General features: G+C 39.1%; 1 protein-coding gene across 1 annotated transcript in view; it reads right to left on the bottom strand.

Annotated features, from left to right (window-relative positions):
• NELL1 (neural EGFL like 1) overlaps window positions 1–25522 on the bottom strand; it is an 891542-nt gene that overhangs the window by 703790 nt on the left and 162230 nt on the right. Inside the window, 3 exon segments of the mRNA XM_032640327.1 lie at window positions 770–852; window positions 1504–1576; window positions 21701–21797. Of these exon segments, the coding sequence (XP_032496218.1) occupies window positions 770–852; window positions 1504–1576; window positions 21701–21797 (253 nt within the window).

The raw sequence follows: 25522 nt of genomic DNA, 5'->3' as shown, positions 1-25522 counted from the left end.
GCCTTTCCTCACAAGGCTCAGGGCTTTTCATTATCAATCTAAACGTTATGAGTATATATTATCAAAGCCCCTAATTGTTTACATCCCCGGCTCTGCCACTCAATATGAACGTCTCTGGGGTAGAAATCACATCCTCTTCATCACTGCCTCCTACGTGCCTAACACAGTGCCTGGCAAATAGCAGATCCTCAAAAGATGCTTGTTAAGTGAATCACGGGGAGGAGGGAGAGATGCAGAATTATAAAACTGAAGGTGTTGAAAGGCAAACTTTGCCTCCTTCACTATTTAACTCAGGACCAGTTTTGAAATGCATCGTATATTAGAAATGTGATATAATGCCTTCCTGTGACAATAATCTGTTCCTAACAATAGCTATTCTGCCCTTTCCGACTACTGGCAATGATTCTTGCATCCAAAAAGCATTAGCTTATAAGCAGCAGTGACTCTGACCATATATCATCTCTCAGTGTTACTGGTTTAATAACCAACGGGCAAATTCCTTTTCCACCCCCAGGTAATATACATTGATACATATTGCTTTTCTTCCAAACATTTTTCAACTAAGTATTTTGATACAGTCTAATAGTATCAAAGGCGCAAATGGTTATGTTTACTATAGGTTGTCCTATTTCGAGAAAGAATAAACCATTTTATAGCAACATATCGCAGATGCCAACACTAAAAATGTTTCCATTATAGCGTATCACTCTAAACTCCAGATAGGATGGACAAAGAAATGAAACAGCACGAGTGAAATTTAGATACCTACTTTTGCAGTCATCTTGGCCAAAAGCTCTTGTAAATCCATTATTCCTTGCACCAGGCTTAAGAAATCACTGCAAGTTGGACAAGCTCAATAAAGAAAAGATAAAATAAATGTTGTTACTGTGTTAACAGAAAATATATATATATTTTAAACAGTAGTTGTTTAGCTATATAAAAGTGTTTTCGCTTTTCTGGTTAAGTGTGACTTCAAAATTGGAGTGAATTCACAGAGGATTTCAGATCTAGATCTTTTCCTTTCATTGATAAGCAAAAAGAAAGGAACAAGGACTAACTGAAAAGGACAGTATGTTTTTACCTTGAAAACATTTTAAAATTTAAACTAAACTCTCATTTTTATTGGGACTAAAGAATTGTGAATTATCACAGAAGCAACAAAAGTACACTCATATATATCCAAGTCAAGAAGTTTAAAAAATAGTTTATAAACGTATATTTATATAATTATATGAAACATAACTTTCTATATTAACCTACAGACCCAAAACGGCTCATATAATCTCTTCTTACCTTCAGATGTTAATTCTACAAATAATACGTAAGCTTTTTAAAAATCCTAAGACACAGAAGTATTTTAGCATACATAAAATCTCTCACTAACCCCACCACCTCATAAGTCAACAATGTAAACAGTTTGTATCCTTCCTGAAGTGCTTCTCTGATATTATCAACAAGCTATATGATATTAATAATTCAGAAATGCTTTAAGTTGCTACTTACTGCGATTCAGGTTCGGACACTGTGTTAAGTATCCATTCGGCATAAAGATGATTTTCCCATCTTGGATAATCCCCTTGATAACAGAAGAGAGAGGTGGCAATCAGTATTACAGTTACCAGTTCAAATGGCCCCTGTCACATGCTCTTTGCAGGGAAGTTTTCTTTTCTTTTTTTTAGCAAGACTGATAGCCATGTTCAGAAGGTGAGTTGGCCTTAGTGCACACTGACCTACTCCAAACCATCCTCTTCTAAAAAGTCTCAAAATATCCATTCATCTTGAGAAAGCTACAATTACTTACCACTGGTTTATGCTAATGATATCACAGAACTAAGGATCCATCAGTCAATGTTCTCAAACCGTCCAACTATAAAGACATTGATGCAATAAAAATTCTCCTCAATGCCCTAGTCATCTTGGAACATTAAATACTGCTGATTTACAGGATTTTTTTAAGTGGGAAAAAGCTACAATAGGAACATATTAGACTAAAGTGCTCTACTGATTCATTAGTCTAGGAAATAAAATTAGACATGGGGAAGACTCCTTAAGAACCCTGCTCTCAGCTACTTGAGTAACATGAGTCTTTGCTGGTGAGTCTTAAGATTTGCTCCACACATCATTGTGGATAAAAGGTGGTCTTTTAGTTCTGCAACTTAGTCTGGAAGAACAGCCCTAATTTAACAAAGTGTTTGGGGCCGCCATCTCGCAATGAAAATATTGACTTGGCTTTTGGATTTTTCACATTGAGTTTCAAGATTCCGTTTTTAGGGTATTTTTTCCTGATTTGATGGAAGAGATATTACAGAACAGATGGAACATGTAGAAGCTGGTTCAGAATACTGAGCTTAATCTATAAATAAAATATAGGCTTATGATAGTGTGGTGAGTCTTTCAGAGGAAGCAACATTTAACATTTATGTGCTCATCTTCTAAACAGCGGAAGGTAGTCAGCAAATGCTGTCTCTGCTTATTATTCCAAGATAAAGTATTAACTGGAAATATTAATAGAAATAACAGGGTCACAAGGCCTCTTCCTCCGAATTAGATACTTTGATTAACCTCTTCCTCTTCGAGGATGATGCAGTGTCCGTGATTACGAGAAGAGACAGCCTCACCATGGGAAGGAGGTGCCTGCCACAGCTCTTCAAAATGAATTTGTCATCTCTTGCTGGGGAATTACAGGGAGCAATTAATGGAGCACAGTCTAAGTCAATCAGCTTCTTCCTGGCACAAAGTTGCTCAGTTTTTCGAAGCAAATTAACTCCTCTGAGAGGCCGGGGTGCCTTTCAAGCACATGTGAGGAATTTGAGAAAAGCATGGGATTGGCAGTCAGGGGCCCAAGGTTTAAGGTCTGGATCCATTTGTAGCTAACTGGCTGGACTTAATAAGACAACCACCCTCTCTGAGCTTCAGCTGCTTCATCTGGAAAAAGAACTGCTGTATGCAAAAGCTACAGAAGCTTCTAGCACTCAAGTGCTGGGTCAGTGAAACAGGCGTCCAAACTGAAAGTGTCACAGTTTAGATCTCTGTGCTTTTGCTAACTTTCAAGATAAAAGAAAAAATCAGTCCACAGCAGACAAGGCGATAGATTTCCCTCAAAGAACAGCCCATCAGAGAGAACTAAATACACATCAGAAAATATCTGTCTAATGAGGCTGAATATGGATGAAGTTATAGTGACCAACTATTCAGGTTTGCCTGGGATCTAGAGATTTCAGTGCTAAAACCGAGAGATTCCAAGGCAAACCGGGACAGGTGGTCACCCTCCCTGATGCCAAAGTGGCAAAAGCACACATACCAGGAAAGGATGAGGTCTATCTAATACCTGCCGGTTAGAAGAGCCTAAATCATTCTTATTTTTATCAGCCACGGAAAGGGCCCTCAGAAACCTGGTCTATATTTGTAATGGTATTATCTTTGCCAAAACAAATAAAAAGTCCATTTGAGGGCTTCCGTGGTGGCGCAGTGGTTGAGAGTCCGCCTGCCAATGCAGGGGACATGGGTTCGTGCCCCGGTCCGGGAAGATCCCACATGCCGCGGAGCGGCTGGGCCCGTGAGCCATGGCCGCTGAGCCTGCGTGTCCGGAGCCTGTGCTCCGCAATGGGAGAGGCCACAGCAGTGAGAGGCATGTGTACCGCAAAAAAAAAAAAAAAAAAAAAAGTCCATTTGAAAAGGATTTCCCATCCACTTATCCTGTAGCAACATATATTATACATGGCAGTATTCCTTTTGTTTTCTTAATGACTGATTTTGTCACTTTATAAACTACTAATTGCCTCTCCCACACCTTTCTTCCACCTGCCTCCCTCCTCTGTCTTTCCACTTTTAATCTCCGGCACACGCGTGTGTGTTACACAGATCATTAGGTGAAGATCAATGATGTTGACTCGAACAAACATGGAAATAAGAACTGACAGCTTCTCAATCGCTATCAACACAAAAACTCAAGGCACTTGATGTTTTTTCTGAAAAAGAGGTCATGAGGGTCAGCCCACATACTGGCATAAAGACATGTTCTTGCCAAATGAATCAAGATGGGAATGCTAATGTATCTGAACGGATGTAATTCCATGCTGGATTAAATGAAGGGTGGCAATGTACTGTACAAATACCAACTGTAACCCAAAGAAGTGTGAGTGTATGTATGTGAACCTATAAATACATACCTGTGTATATATCCCAGTACCTCCCCATGACAAGAACCAAAAGGTCTTGCACTGAATTGTCACATGAACTAGAGTCATCCCTCAGTAGCTGGAAGGTGGTGGTTCTGGGACCCTCCCTTCCCGCTCCACCACCCACCCACCACAGATACCAAAATCCACGGATGCTCAAGTCTTTTATATAAAAGGGCATAGCACGGTAGGCCCTCTGCACACACAGGTTCAGCATTCATGGAGTCAACCAACCGTAGACTGACATTGGTTGATTCTGCGGATGTGGAACCTGCAGACAGAGGGCCAACTGTACTTAGTGCCCGGACATTTGTCAATAAAAGAAGCATTTGCTGAGCCTGTAGTTTTCTTTAGAAAACGGAGTTTTATAAAGTATAAAGCAACAAACAACAAAGAAGCTCGATCAGCCTTATTTCTCCCAGAAAAATCATCTGGGAGGATTTCTATAGATGAAAATGTACCTTAGAGCACAGCAACTTCTCCCCAGAAAAGATGAAATAAGGGATAAAGAGACAGAATTTCTATTATTTCTCTTCATTTAACTTTAAATGTATCTACACTTAACTGAAAAAAAAAAAAGAAAAACTCTGGCTGGGCCTATATAACTAGTGGACCTCATTTGTACCATTCACCACAGCAGTATTTCTCAAACTGCCAGTTTCTTAAGAATCACACTGAGTATTTGTTTAACATTCAGATTCCTGGATCAACCCCGGACTCTGTTTCAGGAGGGTTGGAGTGGGCCCAGGAATCATCATTTTTAAAAAGCCGTCCCAAAGGATTCCCATGAAAGGTCAAGGGGCCCCACTTTGAAAAACCCTGCCCTGTTGTCAATCACTTGGATTTTCTGGAGCAAGAGTGTTTACTCCTTACAAGTTCAGAGTGGTGAAAGTAGCACCTGCATCCAGTACATGAACAGAATAAAATCTTACCGATTTGGAACTGAATGGCAACTAACCAAATCACTAAATTATAAAAACTATGAAAGCAAAAATCATAGGTTTCCACCTCAGCTTTCCCTGCCATTCCTATCATAGCATATTTCGCGAAGTAGGTACAATCAATACCTAACCTGCATCAAATTCCTAAAAACTATAAATTATATAATTGTAAGAGAGCAAAATTTGCCACTCAAAATGTCTCACTGGCATGCAGATTATTTAGACCTGAAAACAATCAAGACCCAAAAGACTCAGGAAGAAACTCTGACCTTCCCCCTAACTGCCTAAAAGAATTTAGATAGAGGGCCTGTTCCCAGAATAGAACTGTCATCAGAAATATCTGCAAGGAATATGAACTAGGTGTGGTGGGGCAACTTAGAGATCAGCGTGCGCTCTGCATCCCATTGTCTCTGCATGGCCCAGCAAACATTTATTTACTGAACATTTGCTTTGCCATCTCCGTGTGAATTGCCTACCTCCCCTTGAATCCCAAAGACCTACCACCACACTCTCTGTTGTTGTCTTTAGCTGAAGACAGTATTTAAGGTGAGGGTTTCAGCTATTTTGGTAAGCTACTCAGTTTTCCTGGGTCTCTGCCATGTGTACATGTTATTAAAATTTGTTTTGAGTTTCTGTTCATTGGTCTCATGTCAATTGAATTCTTAGACTTGTCAGAAGAACCTAGAAGGGTAGAGGAAAATTTCTTCCTCCCTGACGCAATATTGAACTATAATTTTCACAGCTGTTAAGAGTCTGTGAAAATCATGTAGAATGCTAGTTGTTAAACTAGGGGAACATATCAGAATTTTAGAGGAGGGTGAGGGAGCACAGTCATGTATGAAATTTTGACAGTGGTTCTGAGGTGATTTTGAGATGCCCGATGAAAACTACTGATCTAGGACCAGATTACCTGGTCATCTGACCTATGAAAAATCTAAAGCTCTGATACTTTAATTAGCTTTCCTAAAGGACACCTTAATCTTAGGCCATCAACTACAGGTCTACTAACTCCAGATGAGGGCTGGGCCACTGCAACACAGTGTAAGTAAAATATATCATTTGAGAAAGTCTCACAGTTATGTGGGCTTTGTAGCACAAAATGGTGCTACAAGGAAGTCCTGTTATCAAAGTGAGGTTCTATCTTAACTGCCTTCGTGGAAAGATAGTATTCACCCAGCCATAATGAATTATTTGCATTAGATACTAACAGCTTGCTAAAACAGTTTTTCAATGCTGGAAAACTGAGGTCCTTTTAGGTAGCCTAACATTCTCCCCCGCAATCTTATTTGCACTATTAATTTGCTAAACAATCCATTTTCTTGTTGTTAGTGCAATGCTAAATCTCAGCCCCTCTGAGGATCTAAAAAATTCCCTAAGGGGCAGAACCCAAATTAATAAGCTTTTACTATCAGTACGATGGAAAGAAGAAAAACAGATATTTTTTCCTCTTTGTGACATCCACCTGTTGCCACCTTCTACTTCCCCCTGCACTCAGCTCACCAGGCACTGAAAACTAAATTTGTACCAGGCAGGTTATACATTATGGGTTTTTTGTCTGGGGCACTGATGCCCATTATTTCCGTGGTTCCAAGAACATTTACTCATTTCATAGTAAGAAATATAGGAAGATGCAATAAAAAGATTAGAAAAATTAAGCCATTATTATCCTCTTCTGTATGGAATAACTATTAGGCAAACCCTACGAACACTTGGAGCTTTCTGATACAAATGAAAGCAGCTTTGCCGCCAAACAAATGCTAATTCTTTTTTTAACGCTCTTATTTCCCTGCAGATCTCTGTTTACATTGAAGAAAATGCTTCCATTTTTTTGTATGCTAAAACACTGAAACAAATTGCTTTAAAAGGGAAAGGAAAAGGAGGTGGGGAGAGTTCCTGGAAGGCATGTAAATATATGGATGAGGATGTGTTCTGTTTATAAACTGGCAAGGACCCAAGCCTTGGCAGCAGGCTAGCAAAAAGTAAGACTTGGGAAACCGACAAGGAGGATTTTCACAATGCAGCCAATTATGTATTTCTGCCCTGAAGACAGTTAATAAAATATTCCAGCTTGCATAAAAGCCAAGAAAGACACTTGTCGACTTTCATTATGATCAATAAAAACTGTCAGTTCATTAGCATATCATTAGCTGTCCTGCTGTTTCCAAAGCCTTAATGCACAGAAATATTAATCTACAAATATGTAAGATTCCCCAGTTCTGTGACTTTGACTTTCTGCATGAAAGGAAAAGTGAGAATTAGAGATGGGAGGAATCCAATATAGCTTCTTTTTCTATGTGCCTATAAACATATGTTTACCATCTGTGGAATTATGGGAACCAGCTGAGGTAAAAAAAAAAAAAAAAAAAACAACAGCTGTGGCATTAAAAAAAAAGTAATTTCACTTCCCAGTGACAGCTCAGCTGTTAAGGAGACAGTGAAGTCCAGGTAAGGGAACGGTTTCAGACCCAAGTTCACCAGACAGAAAAATAGCGAGAGACAGAGACAGAAAGGCTTGTCCTCTGTGAAGGGCTTTGAGATGGGAATTCTCCACGAGATCTCAACTATTTAGAAACTGTCAGAACACCCAAACCTCTGAAGCACTGTGATTCACCTAGGCTTACCCTCTGGAATAATGACAGCATAATCATTTTAGAATGCATCAAAGGGAAATTGAGTGGTAGGCAGCCACCTTGATAATGAAAACCTATGACAATCAGAAGATTCAGATAAGCCTATCACTACTGGCCAACTATTTTCTCAAATGAATGCTGTTTTGAAGCAAAGAAATTCCCAGCCTGTGTTCTGTGTCTCTGATAGGAAGTAACTAAAGCCAGAGGCTTACGAGCCAAGCAACAAGCAAGTGATTCCACCCTCTGCTCTTTTATCAGCAGCACCTTCATTGCACTATTCATAACGATGCACCAGGACCCAGAAATTAGGTTTGACAAGTGAGCTTTTGCTTTTACTTTGCCTATGAAATGATGTATGCATACTTAAAATAGAGAACACTACAGTTTTAACCTGAAAACACAACATAAGCATTATTTAGTTCTGGAGCCAAAAGGCAGGTGTGGTTCTTGGACCCAGGAGGCAGCTTCTACCAGGTATATATTAAAAGCCTGAGAAGTCATCGGAGAAGTGACTGCCTCTTTTACAGGGAGATTTCTGCAGCATTGATCAAGATAATTTCTGTAATGAGACAGTGATACATTCCCCCTACCCCAGCCATCTCATCTCTCCAAAGGATGGAATGAAACACGGGCTGGTATATAGGGAGATGAGTTTTGAAAGGTTTCCTTCTAAAGAGCTATGGGATGGAGCTACTCCTATAGGGGAACAAGGAGAATCACAATGCTCCCTAGGGAGATGTGGTGTGTGGAACTGCCACCTCCTTTTGGTGCTTCTCACTGGGACCACCTGTTTCTTTGGGCTAGAGCCCTGGAAAAAGACAGGTCTGTCTCCTCCACAGGACATGGCATACCTAAGTGAAATACTCCACCATCTAACACAGTGACTAGTACATAGCAAGCAAGCCCCTAAAAAATATTTGTTGACTGAATAAGCAAAAATATTGAAAAAGAAAGTTCTAAGCTTCAATCCTATTTCCATCACTTGCAAACTACGTGAGACTGGCAAGTTGCTTAATCTTTCTGAGCCCCATTGCCTGATTTACACAGTAGGGATAACACAGTCGGCCCCTTGTAACCACAGATGCACAGTTCACAGCATACATGGATTTTATATAAGGGACTTGAGCTTCCATGGATTTTGGTATCCACAGGGGTGTTGGACACAGGATACAGAGGGACAATTATAATAACTACTTTATTAGGATTCTCTGAAGGTGACACATAATTAACTAAGATAATATATGTACAGCCAGACTAGGTCTAGAGCGTAGAAAGCAGTTAATAATTGTTGGTACTCTCTTCCTCATCCCCACAACCCACCTCCGCAGGAAAATGATTGTCCAAGTCTGTAAACACCCGTTGTGTTTTCTGCCTGTATCAGGTATTTGGGCTCTTAAGCAAGGATTCCTTATATCTACAGAGAATCATACAGTCATCAAGCTGGAATAGATAACAGGACAAACTATTCTCCCTGTCTTAATCACAAGCTCCCAACTAAAACAGAAGTCCCTAAAAGGCATCAAAAGTGTCTGTCTTTACTACAGTATAGAGTTAAGCGTATACGGAGCATTAAATACATAAGAAGGAAGGAGAAGGAATGCATGCTGTAAACCTACTAAGTGCTGGGTGCTTTTAATATATATATTCTTATACAATCTGCATTACCTTTATGAGAGACATCTTTGCACTTTACAAATAAGGCAGATTCATAGCTAGTGCATTTATTCATTCATGTTAAGAGTACATCATCTGCCAACTGTGCACCTGATACTATTTGAAGCACTTGCTGAATAAAACAGACACAGTTCTGACCTTGGTAAATTAATGTGACCAATAAGAAACAAGTAAGCCCCCCTATAAACTATTCAGGATCAGCTACCTAATTTGCAGAGTCCCTTGTTCAAAACTTATTGAAAACTTGAAGGTAGCAACAGCAGAGCCTTAAACCAATCATGGGGGCTTTTTTTTTTTTTTTTTGCAGTACGCAGGCTCAGTGGCCATGGCTCACGGTCCCAGCCGCTCCGCAGCATGTGGGATCTTCCTGGACCGGGGCACGAACCCGTGTCCCCTGCATTGGCAGGCAGACTCTCAACCACTGTGCCACCAGGGAAGCCCTCTATTTTTATAGAGACTGTATTCCTTATTATGTCTGGTCACTAAAATCTCTGTTCTGGATCTTGTGTTCAGAAAGTTTTTAGACCAAGATTTCCTTGAATGCCAGGAGCTGGGAGAGGGGGAAAGCTGGGGGAGAGCATGCTATATGCTGGAGCCCTCATTTAACGCTTAGCCATGCCTGCACTGATCCTAGGGATCAGCCCAAAGTGAATGCTTACGGTATTCTCAGGTCTTTTCTGATCATGAATCTTGCTCTGGGCATGCATAGAGCTCTCTAAATTCCCCATATACATGATTACTTTTGAATGCCTTAAACTGCCCAAAGAATCTCTCTCCTCAGCTCTTCCTCCTATCTCTAGATTGTCTAGTGTGTGTCAACTGTAAGCTTTTGCCCCAGATTGTTTGGTAGCTTTGCAATATTTTCAAGAAATGTCCACCAATTTTTTTGGCCTGGGAGAATTCCGAGTTAGGTGAAATAGAGGTAAGTGCCTTGCATCAGTCCTTCAGATAGTCCCAGACAGAACATACAAAATAATTTGTAGATAAGATTTGCTCTGCCCCCTCTAGAGCCAGGGACCATTTTCCCACACTGGAAACATGGGCTGACATCTTCAAGACTGCCGCTGAGCTGTAGCTCGTGTGGGGCGAGGGCAAGTAAAAATGCCATAAAGCTTTCCTGCTATTTTGATGTTGCCTTTTTCTTGATTCAAAATTAACTTGGTTGCTACAAACATTTAATGTTTGCCAAAATTCTGACAAAGTTGGTTCTAACAACTTCTGCTTGCTTTTTGATGTTTCTGTGGAAGTAAAGAAACTTGGAGCTGCCTACTCCACTGTTTATTGACATCCAGCTACCTGTCTTCTAACAATCCCTCTTGGAGATTCAGATGCAGTCTAAAGCTGGAGAGACACTAATCTAAAGACACTAAAGCAGAAGCTAATTATTGGCTATATCTTATATTTTGTGAGATCTTTATAGAGACCAAGGTGAAACACTAATCTAGACCATCAACACACATCACCTACGTCAGTGCACTCAAATTTGAGCCTTCAAATCTACAGATCAAAACCAGTGAGAGAGCCCTTTTAAAAATATATAAATCAAACCCTACAGTTCAGATTCTCAACAAGTGGGTCTAGGTAGGCATAGAAATTTGAATTGTAAACTCTTCCCATCTGATTCTGATGTCTTTCCATGACTGGGGACCAGTTGCTGCCCTTCACTACAGACGTAAGACCCCTAAGAAAAGTGTAGCTTCACCAGTGGGTAACTAGCTACAAAACAAGAAATAGCATGAGTGAGAGCCAGTTTGGAACAGAGAGACAAATTTCTGATGATTCTTGGACATGTGGAAAATCACAGGACATGAGAAAAATCACCTTTATGGATATAGATATATGTACATATTTATACACATACATATGTGAATTATCACCCTGAAAATTTATGTCATGATTTTTTTTTTTTTTTGCAGTACGCGGGCCTCTCACTATCGCGGCCTCTCCCATTGCGGAGCACAGGCTCCAGACGTGCAGGCTCAGCGGCCATGGCTTACCGGCCCAGCCGCTCCACGGCATGTGGGATCTTCCCGGATCGGGGCACGAACCCATGTCCCCTGCATCGGCAGGCGGACTCTCAACCACTGCGCCACCAGGGAAGCCCTATGTCATGATTTTTAATTTCAAATATTTATGATGTACAAAAGGGTTGAAACCAAACTACAGCAAATACCTGTGAATTTCCCACCCACCTTAAATAAAATGTTACCACTATAGTTGAAGACTTATGGGTACCCATCTCTAATAAAATCCCCATTTATTCCTCTTAGAAGTTAAACTAGTCTGAATTTAGTGCTTATCATTCCCATGCATTTACCTTTTTACATGTGAATGCATAAATAAGCAATAAATTGGATTGTTTTGATTTTTACACAACATACAAATGATTTAATACCATAATGTTCTCCTGCTTTTTCATTCAACATTATGTTTGCAATTCTTTTTATTCAAGTGCTATGATTTTAATATTTACCACAATTTAAACCTTCTCCCAGTGATAGTTTTTTCCCAAATTTTTGAAATTACAAAAGAAAGAAATTGTTCCTGTGATAATGTCTGTACATATCTTCTTGGGTACATGAGTTTCTTCAATGAAGAAACGTAGAAAGGAGTTTCTTCAGTGTTTATACCTGTAAGTTGGGTTCCTATATCATAAGGTACACACATCTTCAACTTTATACAAAATCTCCCTAATTGTTCTCCTTAGTATTCTACCAATGCAAGTTTCCACTACAATGAGTATGTGTCCTGTTCCCAACTGTCTCCCTCACACTTAGCATTGTCAGGTTTTTTGCTGGTTTTTTTTTTTTTTTTTTTTTTTTTTTGATTTTTGTCAGGCTGATGGCTAAGAAATTGTATCTACCAATGGTTTTAATTTGCATTTCCAAGATAGCTATTGAAATGGCAATCCTTTTAGTACATTCATTGGCTATTCACGTTTCCACTTTGGGGAACTGCCTTTTCGTATCTTTTGCCAGAATTTTTATTGAGTTATAAGAATATTCCTTATCGATTTATAGCATTTCTTTAATGGATACTATGTCTTTGTCAACTGATCTTGTTGTCAAGATCATCTGTGATGAGATCTTTTTATTCTACATATTAAACTTATCAATATTTCCTTTAAAGATTATTTTTTAAGCTTAAGAAATTTTTCTCGAAGAACATGAAGATATGCTCCTACATTGTCTTCTAAAACTTGCAAAGTTTTGCTTTAACATTTAGCTTTTAAATCAACTGTATTTGTAAATTTTGTGCATATGGTGTGCAAATACATATTTAAAGCTTTTCCTGTCACCATACACAAAAATCAATTACATCAATTAATATATATATGAAATATTTAAATAACTGATTTTCCTAACCATTTATCAATGAATATGTCTTTTCCCCATTGATCGGGAATGCCACTTCAAGTTTCCAAGTTGCCACATGTAATGGAAGGGTATCCTTCTGGCTTCTCCATTCTGTTCTATTGATGCTTGTGCCAATTCTTGCATCAATATGACATTATAAGATTCCTATAACCTAGGGCTTCCCTGGTGGCGCAGTGGTTGAGAGTCTGCCTGCCGATGCAGGGGACACGGGTTCATGCCCCGGTCTGGGAGGATCCCACATGCCGCGGAGCGGCTGAGCCTGCGCGTCCGGAGCCTGTGCTCCGCAACAGTGAGAGACCCGCGTACCGAAAAAAAAAAAAAAAAAAAAAAAAAAAAAGATTCCTATAACCTTATAATAAGCCTTTGTTTCTGAAAAAGCCAAGTCCCTCTCCCATTTTCTTCTTCAGAATTGTCTTCATTATTCTTGTTCTTTCATCTTCCATTAGAATTTTAGAATCGGCTTGTAGATTGCACCCAAAAAAAAAAAAAAAAAAAATCCTGTTGGGAATTTACTCCAGGTTCCCAGAATCTAGAGATGAATTTGAGAAAAACTGACTTTACTGCTTTAAGCCTCCTTCTCCAAGAACATGGTATATTTCTTCCCATTTAGGTGTTCTTTAATATCGTTTTTAATAGAATTCTACAATTTGCTTCCTAACTGTCTTGTATATATTTGATTTTGTACTTAAGTACTTACACATTTTATATTATAAACAAAATATTATATTTAACTGTATCTTTGTTATTGCTACTGTTGCTACTTTTGTTCAGCAATGCAATTGATTTTGTTTTTCGATTTTGTATTTATGCAAATGAAATGAAAACTTTTGTTCGCACAAAAAGCGTCCAACAGTCCTTCTGAACTCTCTTGGTCATTCTAATAATTCACGAGTCCAATTTTTTTGTAGACAATTATATAATTCATGAATAATTATATTTTTCTTTTTCATAATCCTTAAGGTTTTAATTTACTTTGCTGGTAAGAATCTACAGTATAGTGTCGAAAAGAAACACGGTAATAGGGATGGCCTGTATGATTCCTGACTTTAACAGGAATTCTCTTAATATTTAAACCATAAGTACGATGTTTCTATGTATGTTTTCTTATGTACTTTTTATCAGTTTAATGAAGTTTCCTTCTATTCCTATTTTGCTAAGAACTTTTTTTGTCATGAGTCAGGACTGAATTTTATGTAGTGCTTTTCTGCCTCTTGAGATGACCACAGTATTTTTTTCTCCTTTGTTTCATGTGTTGAGTTATGTTAATAAATGTTTTGGTGATAAAAACAAATTTATATTGTTGAAATAACCAACAACTGGGTCTCTCGCTCTCTCTCATGCACACACACACACTCTGCTAGATTCAGTTTGCTAATATTTTGTTTACATTTTTAATCTAATCTGTGTTCAAAAGTAAATTGCCTTGTATTATACAATTCCTTTCTTATACAGTCCTTGACTAGTTTAGGAATCAAGGTAACCTTATCTTCATAAATGAGTGTTCTCATTTATTCTCTTCTCTGGAAGAGTTTATGTAAGATTGGAATGGTTTCCTTGGATGTAATAGAACTTGCCTGTAAAACCGTCTGAACCCAGCAGTTATTTGGTGGAAAGACACTGTAGACTAAAAAAACGGTCACAGTCCTTTGCTCTTTTCTGGGTCCGTGCCCTGTGTAATGGGAATTTGTATCCCACCAAAAGGTGGAGTCAATTTCCCAGACCCTTGGAATCTGGCCTTGTAACTTGCTTTCGCCAAAATAATGCAGCAAAAATAATGTGCAAGTTTCAAGCATAGGCTTCAAAAGGCCATTCCCACATCTGCTCCAGCTCTAGAAACCCTGATCAGCCACCATGTAAACAAGCTTGGGCTAGACTGGTAGAAAATGAGAGATCACATGAAGCAGAGATGAGCCATCAAACTAACGGCCATTCTAGTACAGCCAGCCCCCAGAAAACCTAGGAGCTAACCAAAGATGCATGATTAAACCCACTGAGAACATAAGAACAATTTAGCAAAGCCCAGCCCAAAACGCCAACTCACAAAATTCTGAGCTACAGAAATGGTTGCTGTTTCAAACCAGTAAGGTTTGAGTTGATTTGCTATGCATCAAAAGCCAACTGATACAACAGATTTCGAATCATGAATTCCTGATGATACATTAATGATTCTAAGACTACCTGGGTTTTGCACTTAAGTCCATTTTGATAATTTATATAGTTTTAAGAAATTGTTCATTTTTCAGTCGTTTTCTATTTTATTGGCACAAAATTGTTAATAATTAATTACCATTGTTTTAATTTTTGCAGTGATTTTTGTGTGCTTTTATTATTTATATTGGTTTTCATACCTTCTCCCATTTTTTCTTGCTCAGACTTCCAGATATTCAGTCTAAGTTATTCTTTTCTGAAGAAGTTGCCTTTTATCACTGGCTACTTTTAAGATGTTCTCTGTGACCTTGGGGTTCTGCTATTCTGCTAATATGTCTAGGTGTGGCTTTCTAGTTATCATCATTTGTGTAATAGATTATCAAAATGTTAAACTCTTCCCTTCCTTGCATCCATATCCTTGCAATGTTATATTGCAGAATAGTCCTACGAGAGATGAAGTCTATTTATTTACCCCTCACTCCTGGCTTTCATCATATGACTTGCTCTGGGCAATAAATTATTAGCAAATGCGATCAAGCAAAGAGAGCCTTGAAATGCACTAGTGCTGTAAGGCTTCCTCTTTTTCTTACACTTGGAAACTCAAGACTGCCACGTGGATAAGCCTGAGCAGACTCCACACATGGGGAAGAACTGCAGTATACCAGTCAACAGCCGATCTACCACCAGAGATGTGAAGAAGCCACCTACTGACCAACCAAATGACAACAGACATATCAGAGAGCCCAGTAGATACCAGCGTACCCAGACCAAGCCAGAAAGGTCATCCCATTAACCCAAAGAATTATGAGCTAAATAAAAAGGCTAGGGACTTCCCTGGTGGCGCAATGGTTAAGAATCCACCTCCCAATGCAGGGGACACGGGTTTGAGCCCTGGTCCGGGAAAATCCCACATGCCGCCAAGCAACTACGCCCGTGCACCACAACTACTGAAGCCCGCGCGCCTAGAGCCCGTGTTCCGCAACAAGAGAAGCCACCGCAGCGGGAAGCCCACACACCACAACGAAGAGTAGCCCTCGGCCGCAACTAGAGAAAGCCCGCGCGCAGCAATGAAGACCCAACAAAGCCAAAAATAAATAAATAAATAATTTTTTAAAATAATAAAATAGCTATAGTTTAAGCTTCTAAGTTTTCTAAGTGACTTTTTGACAGCAAGAGCTTACACTTTGACTGCACTCTTTTGTGTAATAAGAATTGATGTCTTATCAACTTTAGAGAATCCTTAGCCATCATACTTCTAATAGTGCCCATAACCCCTTTCTCCCATTATCTTTTGGAATTTTTAAATATTTATGGAAGCATATACATACATACACACACTAAATACATATCAGCAAAACACATACATAAAATTTTTTTCCATATATATGCATCTTCCCTACATCTTAACCTTTCCTATTTTCCTCTATCCGTGCACTACAATTAAGGTAATCATTTGACAATATTTTCCATTTCACAAATGCTCTCCCTACCTGTGTCTAATTTACTGTTTAGCAGATTCACTGAGTTTTTTCACTTCAATAACTATATTTTTCATTTCTGGAAGTAACTTTTTTTTTTTTTTTTTTGCGGTACGCGGGCCTCTCACTGTTGTGGCCTCTCCTGTTGCGGAGCACAGCGGTACGCGGGCCTCTCACTGTTGTGGCCTCTCCCGTTGCACAGGCTCAGCGGCCATGGCTCACGGGCCCAGCCGCTCCGCGGCACGTGGGATCATCCCAGACCGGGGCACGAACCCGTGTCCCCTGCATCGGCAGGCGGACTCTCAACCACTGTGCCACCAGGGAAGCCCGTTTCTGGAAGTAACTTTTGACTCAAATCTCCCTGGTCATATTTATCATCTCTAGTCATCATGCATTTTTTTTAATTTGTTATTTTGCTTCTTTAAACACTTTAAGTATAGGGATTTAAAAAATTCTTTATCTTGTAATTCCAATTTCTACAGCCCTTTGAGGGATAATTGGGAAGTTTGTTGTGTCTTCCCATTCTTACTCATGATGGCTAAAAACTCAGATTTGCATGAACTTAATCTGTAGTAATCTTGTGAAGTTTGCATGAAAAGTGATTTTCCCAAAGATGATTTGTATTTTCTTCATTAAGAATCCCAAGGTGCCCAACCCAGGATCACATTAAGATAGTTTGAGCTTCATGAGTATATAAATCCAAATTTTACATCTGTTTGATGTCAAGAGCTGTGGTTTCAAATTCTTATCAGGGAACTATTTTTTGTGTGTGTGGAGATAAAGCAGAGAAAAGCTAGTCAATGGACTGCCTCCCTTTGCTAAGTAGTAGCCTACTTCTGCCTACCCTTTCACTGGAGGGGTGGTCTTCTGAATCATGGCTTTATTTCAGAAGTTTCTGTCCCAACTTCTAAGCTTGCATGGAATCTAAGCCATTCTCTCCATCCCACACAGAATGTTGAATTTAAGGCTCTAACTGGAACTTTTATACATTGCTAATGAGAGTGTAAAATAGTAGAGCCACTTTGAAAAATTCAATGGCATTTTTTATGAAGTTAAACATACACTTAATATACGGCCCAGCAATCCCACTCTGACATATTTACCCAACTAAAAATGAAAACTTTTGTTTATACCAAAGCCTGTATGCAAATGTGTTAATAGCTTTATTCATAAATGCTAAAAACTCAAAACAACCTAAATGTTCATCAACTAAGGAATGAATAAACAAGTTGTAGTATATCCATACAACAGAATTGGAATGTTACTCAGCAATAGAAAAGAATGAATCCCTGATATACACAACAACATGGATGAACCTCAACATATATGCCTACTTACATAAATGGTTCCATTTACAATGCATTCTGGGAAAGGCAAAACTATAGGGCCAGACAACAAATCAGTGGTTGCTAGACGTTTAGGATGAGGAGAAGACTTGAATAAAGTGCAGCACAGGGGAATTTTTGGAGGTTATGGAACAATCTTTTATCTTGATGGTAGTTACATGACTGCATAGATTTTCCAAAACGTACAGAATCGTACATTTAAAGAGGAGAATTTTATTGTATATAAATTATACCTTAATTTTTAAAAAAGGAAAAGGAAAGAAAAGCCCAGGACCAGGTGGTTTCACTGGTGAATTCTACCAAACACTTAAAGAATTAATGTCAATCCTTCTCAAACTTTTTCAAGAAACTGAAGAGGCAGGAACACTCCCAAACTTATTTTTCAAGGCCAGCATTAGCCTGATACTAAAGCCAGGTAAGTACACTACAGAAAAAGAAAACTACAGACCAGTATCTTTGATAAATATAGATGCAAAAATTCTCAAAATATTAGCAAACCAAATTAAAGAGTACATTAAAGGAACATACACCATGATCAAGTGAGATTTATCCCTGGGATGCAAGGATGATTCAACATATGCAAATCAATAAATGTGATACACCACATTAATAGAATGGAAGATAAAAATCATGATCATATCAGTAGATGCTCTGTCAAAAAACATCTGACAAAATGCAGTATCCTTTCATGATAAAAACACCCAAGTTGGGCTTCCCTGGTGGCGCAGTGGTTGAGGGTCCGCCTGCCGATGCAGGGGACACTGGTTCGTGCCCTGGTCCGGGAGGATCCCACATGCCGCAAAGCGGCTGGGCCCATGAGCCATGGCCACTGAGCCTGCGCGTCCGGAGCCTGTGTTCCACAACGGGAGAGGCCACAACAGTGAGAGGCCCGCGTACCGCAAAAAAAACACCCAAGTTGGGCATAGAAGGAACACATTTCAACATAATAAAGGCCATATATGACAAGCCCACAGCTAACATCATACTCAACAGTGAATGGTTGAAAGCTCTTCTTCTAAGATCAGAAAACACTCTCACCACTCTTAAGTCAACATAGTACTACAAGTCCTAGACAGAGCAATCAGGCACGAAAAAGAAAAAAAAAAAAAGGTTTCCGAATTAGAAAGGAAGAAGTAAAAATGTCTTTGCTTGCAGATATGATCTTATACACAGAAAATCCTAAAGACTCCACCAAAAAACTTTTATAACAAATCAGTGAAGTCAGTAAACTTGCAGGGTACATAATCAAAATATATAAATCAGTTGCATTTACATACACTAACAACAAAATATCCAAAGAAGAAATAAAACAATTTCATTGACAATAGCATCAAAAATAATAAAATACTTAGGGATAAATTTAACCAAGGAGATGAAAGATCTGTATACTGAAAAACTACAAGACTTTGATTAAAAACTGAAGAAGAGGGCTTCCCTGGTGGCGCAGTGGTTGAGAGTCCGCCTGCCGATGCAGGGGACACGGGTTCGTGCCCCGGTCCGGGAGGATCCCACATGCCGCGGAGCGGCTGGGCCCGTGAGCCATGGCCGCTGAGCCTGCGCGTCCGTAGACTGTGCTCCGCGGCAGGAGAGGCCACAGCGGTGAGAGGCCCGCGTACCGCAAAAAAAATAAATAAATAAATAAATAAAAAAACTGAAGAAGACACAAACAAATGGAAAGATATCCCATATGTTCATGGATCAGAAGAATTATTACTGTTAAAGTGTTCACACTACCCAAAGCAATCTGTAGATTCAATGCAATTCTTTTCAAAATTCAAATGGCATTTTTCACAGATATTGGGAAAAAAACCCTAAAATTTGTATAAAATCACAGAAGACCCCAAATAGCAAAAGTAATCCTGAGAAAGAACAACAAAGCTGGAGGCATCACACTTCTGGATTTCAAACTGTACTACAAAGCTATAGTAATCAAAACAGTATGATACTAGCACAAAAAAAAAAAGACACATAGACCAACGGAACAGAATTGAAAACCCAAAAATAAATCCTTGGCTATATAGTCAACTAATATTTGCAAACCATATGCCTGATAAGGAGTTAATATCCAAAATATACAAAAAACTCATACAATGCAATAGCAAGATAAAGTCTGATTTTAAAATGGGCGGAGGAATTGAAGAGACATTTTTCCAAAGAAGACATGCAAAGAGCCAAAAGGTACATGAAAAGGTGCTCAGCATCACTAATCATCAAAAAACGCAAATAAAAAACCATTATGAGATATCACATTATACCTTTTAAAATGCCTATCATCAAAAAGACAAGAAATAATGAGTGTTGGAGAGGATTAGAGAAAAGGGGAACCTTGTGCACTATTGATAGAAATGTAAATTGGCACCGCCACTATGGAAAGCAACATAGAGGTTTCCCAAAAAGTTGAAAATAGAACAGCCATATGATCCAGCAAGCCCACTTCTGGGTGGCTTCCACAAAATTTGGGGTATATATCCAAAGGAAATGAAATCACTACCTCATAAAGATATCTGCAGCCCCATGTTCACTGCAGCATTATTCATAATAACCAAAATATGGAAACAACCTAAGTGTCTGTAAACAGATAAATGGATAAAGAAGATATGGTATGTCTATGTGTGTACACACACATACACACACACACACACACACACACACAGAGTGGAATATTACTCAACCATGAGAAAGAAAAAAATCCTGCCATTTGCAACATGGATGGACCTTGAGGGCATTATGCAAAGTGAAACAAACCAGAGAGAAATAATGTATAATATCACTTGTATGTGGAATCTAAAAACCTGACTCATAGAAACAGAGAGTAGAATGATGATTGCCAGGGTTTAGAGGGAGTGGGGGAAATGGGAAGATGTTGGTCAAAGAGTACCAGCTTCCAGTTATAATATGAATAAGTTCTGGGGATCTAATGTACAGCATGGTGATTATAGCTAATAATACTGTATTATATAATTGAAAGCTGCTAAGAGAGTAGATCTTAAATGTTCTCACCACAAAAAAGAAATGATAATTATATGATATGATGGAGATGTTAGCTAACATTAGGGTAGAAATCATTTTGCAATATATCAAGTGTGTCGCACTGTTGTATACCTTAAACACACATAATGTTATATGTCATTGATATCTCAATAAAGTTGGAATAGAGAAATAGATTAAAAGAAAGAAAAGGAATAAACTTAAATAACTTCCTGATATTGGCCTACATCCCTCTGGTTTTCACTTCCCTTCATGTATTTAGCCTCTAAGGATATACCTTATTGTAAGTGCAATGACAAATCATAAAAGATTTCTGTTGTTTTATCCAGCATTTACAGACATTTTGAAGCAAGAGGATTTTTAAAATATCTAGTCGACCATACTGCCAGAAGCAAAATTCTGCCATTCTATCGAAGAACAAGACAATCTTTAAATTTCATGATGTTTTTAACTTTTTCAATTCACTTTATCACTGAATCCTCATGTTTCTACGAATGCAGTTATTGTATTGGGTTGGCCAAAAAGTGCGTTCAGGGTTTTTCCAGAACACCTTATGGGAAAACTTGAACGAACTTTTTGGCCAACCGAATATTACCCTCTTTATAGACAGGAAAACCAAAGCTCATGGAAGTTGAGTCATTTCTTATTGCTTATCTAGACTAGACATCCACCCAAAACTGAATTAACAGGTTCTGACAATGAAAACCAATTTGAAGATTACCTTAAATCTCCCAGAAGTAGGGCAATAAGAAACAGTTTGAGGATTATTTACATTCTGGATCATCCATATCTGGCAGTAGAGTGAAGTGTGTGACCTTGGGCAAGTCACTGAACTCTCTGTCTAGTCTCAAAACACCTACGTCAGAGAACTGTTGTGACAATTAAATGATTAAATTCACATCAAGCACATAGAAAAGCAAAAGTAGAAAGTAATGCTTACTTTGAATAAACCATGCTTCTGGTTGCGCTGACCAAGCCATAAATTGCTTCCTGGGGGAAGGTTGGTCTCAGGAGGGTCTATCACACGTTCATAAATCCTATAAGGGCAAAGAACACAGTTACTAATAAAGAGACTCAAAGCGAAACCAAAAGGTACATGCACACTGTTTGAAGTACTCATGGCATTAGCAGCTGGTATAGAGAGATGAAGCCAATACGTGGCACATTTTAGATGACAGGTAACATAAACAGAGATCTGTTTCCTGACAACACTTAGACACATTATCTGGGCCCCTCCTGGCTTTCTATCTTTGCCCTTTTGGCAGGGGAAGAAGGAAAAGGGTAACACTTTTGAGTGTCTATTCTGAGCAACGAATTTCATACAAACTCTGTGAGAAAAGTGGTTTTGTCCACGTTACAGGTGAGAAAGCTGAGGTTCAGGGACCGTAAATGGGTCAACCAAGACAGCCAGGGAACAGTAAAGTTGGGATGAGAATTTCCACCTGTCTGGCTGCAAAGCCCACGTACTCTCCTTTGTGCTCTACTACTCCCTGACTGCTTTATTCAGCTGCTACTCATTTCTACAGTAACCTCCTATCCCCCTCTAAATAACTGAGTAGCAGCTGCACACGTAATAATGTGCCTAGTGTACAAAATCAAGTAACTGAAGTCATCATCCAATGAACAAATATTTATTGAGCATTTCTTTATGCTCCAAGCTCCATACAAGACAACAGGAGACAGAGCAATAAACCAGACGTACAAAGTCCCGCCTCATAGAGTAAAAGATAAAATTCTGTACGTGAAGAAAACCTTCATATGACAGAGTAAGACATATAACTAATACAGAGAAGGCAACAGTCCCAGGATCTTTGAAAGCACTGATAAAACCTACTGAACAACTGAATTACTCTGTTGAGCAATTCAATTGAATTGTCTCAGTTGCTCTGCCCTCCCAAGCCCCACGTTAGTCAGTTACAAATCTTGAAATTTAGAAACAGTCTCTGTAACCAACCAGCTGATCACAGGCCTCCGCCTCACCCCTGGCAAGTACCTTCCAGCACCTGAGTACTGAGAAGGGAAAGGAAGAGCTTGCCTAAGAACTGAACTTGTCTCCTTAGGCGCTCAGAAGATTCTGAATGGGGTGAGATATAGGGACCATCTGTGAATTTCCATTCCTCATGATGGCCCTGTCCATTCCATTCATTCCTCTGTCCTTACTTGGAGCAGCCGTGGGGAGAATCATCCCCCAGGTAGGTCCAGAGGTCTAACAGCTCATCAATCCTCCCAGCTGGGATGCAGCTGACTGCCTCCTGGCAGAGGGTGATGGATCCCTCCAGCAGCTCTCAGTAGCAAAGTGCGGAAGACCTGAAGGATTGTCCGGTTGTGTCAAAGCCAGTGAATGACTGCAAGGCCGTTGCAGCTGGGAACTATCACACTGCAGTCTTGTATCTCAGCCACATCATACATTACTCTCCTATTCCCCACTGGAAACATGCTGTTTCCTAACAATACATGCAAAGTATTCAACTGACAAAGATCTAAGTATATCAGATCCCTCTCTATTAATTACCTTTCCATTATAAATGGAGGCTCGAAACATAATCAAGGAAAAATAAGTTTTCCTGAAAAAGACAGCCTGTGTTTTCTCCGCAAAAATGCAACCTTTCTTTCTGTATGTTAGAAGGAAACATTTTAAATGAAACAATTTGTCAAAACTGCTTTAATACAAGAAGATGCTATATACTTCCTTAAAAGTTTTTTCTAATATTAGTGAAAAACTAGAAACAAGCCAAATTTACAACAAAAGAGAAACACATACGTTACAGTAGTTCAGCTTGACAGAATTTACTAGACATTAAGAGTGATTAAATATGCAGGTTATGAAATATAGGAAAATATATACAAAATAATTTTCACCAGAGGAAAGTAGAATGCAAAATTATTTATGCACTATGGAGATAACGATGCAAAACTTATGTTCAACGCTGGTGAATTTCAGAGGAGGCCAGAGAGAATCGGAAATCGCTATCTAGGGGAAGAGGCAGAAGCATAATTTTCTAGGAGTTCATTTCACTAAAAAATTGAAAATGCTGTCAAACTATTTATCTTCACCTTCATTTTAAAACATTTGCATCTATCAGAGTGAGAGGAGCTTTCCATTCAAATGCTTTCTTTTTGGTTTTCAATATGCTAGAATGTGAGCTCCAATGAGCAAAGGAGGCCTTTCTCTCATGTTTACTAAGTGCAGAATCCTGGACTGGATCTGGGGGCAGGAAAAAAGAAAATCTCATAAAGGACATTAGTAGAAAACTGGTGAAATTTGAATAGAAACCGTAGATTACAACATAGTATTGGACTGGTGTTCAATTTCCTGATTTTGAGAATGTGGATAGTGTTTATTTAAATGTCTTGTTCTTAGGAAATACGTACTGTAGTATTTAGGCGTAGAGGGTCATGAGATTTGCAACTTACTCTCAAAGAGTTCAAAATAACAATGTGTATATACACACTATAAATACATACATATGTAAACACACATTATTACTTTGAGAGAGCAGAATCTGAGCAAAGAGTTTATGATTGTTTTTTGGACCATTCTCAATTTTCCTGTAGGATTAAAATTATATTAAGCTAAGAAGTTTTAAAAATAGAGTGAAAAAGCTAAAAAGGTCTACAATTATGTAAATTAAAACTACATACATGCAAAACTATTTTATCGATTAGCCAAAGATATACACAAACTTTAAGAGTCACATATGGTATATGAGTGTTTTCCTAAAGGAATGGGAATGGTTGGGGGGGAGGGGAGTGAAAGGAAGGAAGGGAGGGAGATGGGGAGAGGAGGAGAGGGGGAAAGTGAGGAAGGAAGGAAGGAAGGGAGGGAGGGAAGGAGGGAAGGAGGGAAGGAGGGAAGGAGGGAAGGAGGGAGGGAAGGAAGGAGGAAGGGAGGGAGGAAGGGAGGGAGGGGAGGGAAGATTGCATGGATTAGTGCTGATAATACCTCATAAACTAAGAAACAGGATTACCACATCCCTAACCTCACCCTCGTACAGGGGGAGTTATGACACCAACATACCAAATACAATCAGAATCTTGGCAAAAGAGCTGCTGATCCCTGAGCTGGACTGGCTCATGCAAATAAGCCAGGAGGGCACAATGATCTGTCACTTAAGTGTAGTATTGCCCAAACCAACTGAAATGAAAAGTCAAAGCTAATACATGAGCTCCTTGGCTTCCAGCATGGTCAGGAAATCGAATACCGTATTCTGATATTCTACTCTTCTGGTTAATGAGGTTTCCTTCCCGTCAGGAAACATCTGACTGTCTACAATGTGTGTGACACTCTGCTGGCTATGGGGACACACAGGCGAAGTTAGCACAGCCAAGTTCCTGCCCTCAGGTGAAATGCCTGAGCCAGACAGACAACACAGCCACACACACCTTACAATTCAGTGCAGTAAGTGCAAGGATCTGCGGAAGCAGAGAAGAAATAAAATATCGTATAGCTGATTCACTTTGTTATACAGCAGAAACTAACACAACGTTGTAAAGCAATTACACTCCAATAAAGATTTTTTTTTTTAAAGCAGAAAAGGAAGACTTTCCAAAGAAGGGGACACTACAGCTGAGTTATGAATAAACAATGAAGTAGGGCTGACACACCCACATAACAGCCAGCACTTACACGGTACCGAGTGTGTCAAGCATTTGTACTACGGACTTTCCTTATACTGATTTACTTAATCCTCACAATACCACCATCAGGCAGGTATTCTTGGCTTGGCAGGGTTAAATAACTTGTCCATGGTTAGGCAGCTGG

The sequence above is a fragment of the Phocoena sinus genome, chromosome 8, assembly GCF_008692025.1.
Source record: "Phocoena sinus isolate mPhoSin1 chromosome 8, mPhoSin1.pri, whole genome shotgun sequence".
NCBI lineage: Eukaryota > Metazoa > Chordata > Mammalia > Artiodactyla > Phocoenidae > Phocoena > Phocoena sinus.
The sequence above is the reverse complement of the archived record's forward strand: the minus strand, read 5'-3'. Positions and strand labels throughout refer to the sequence as shown.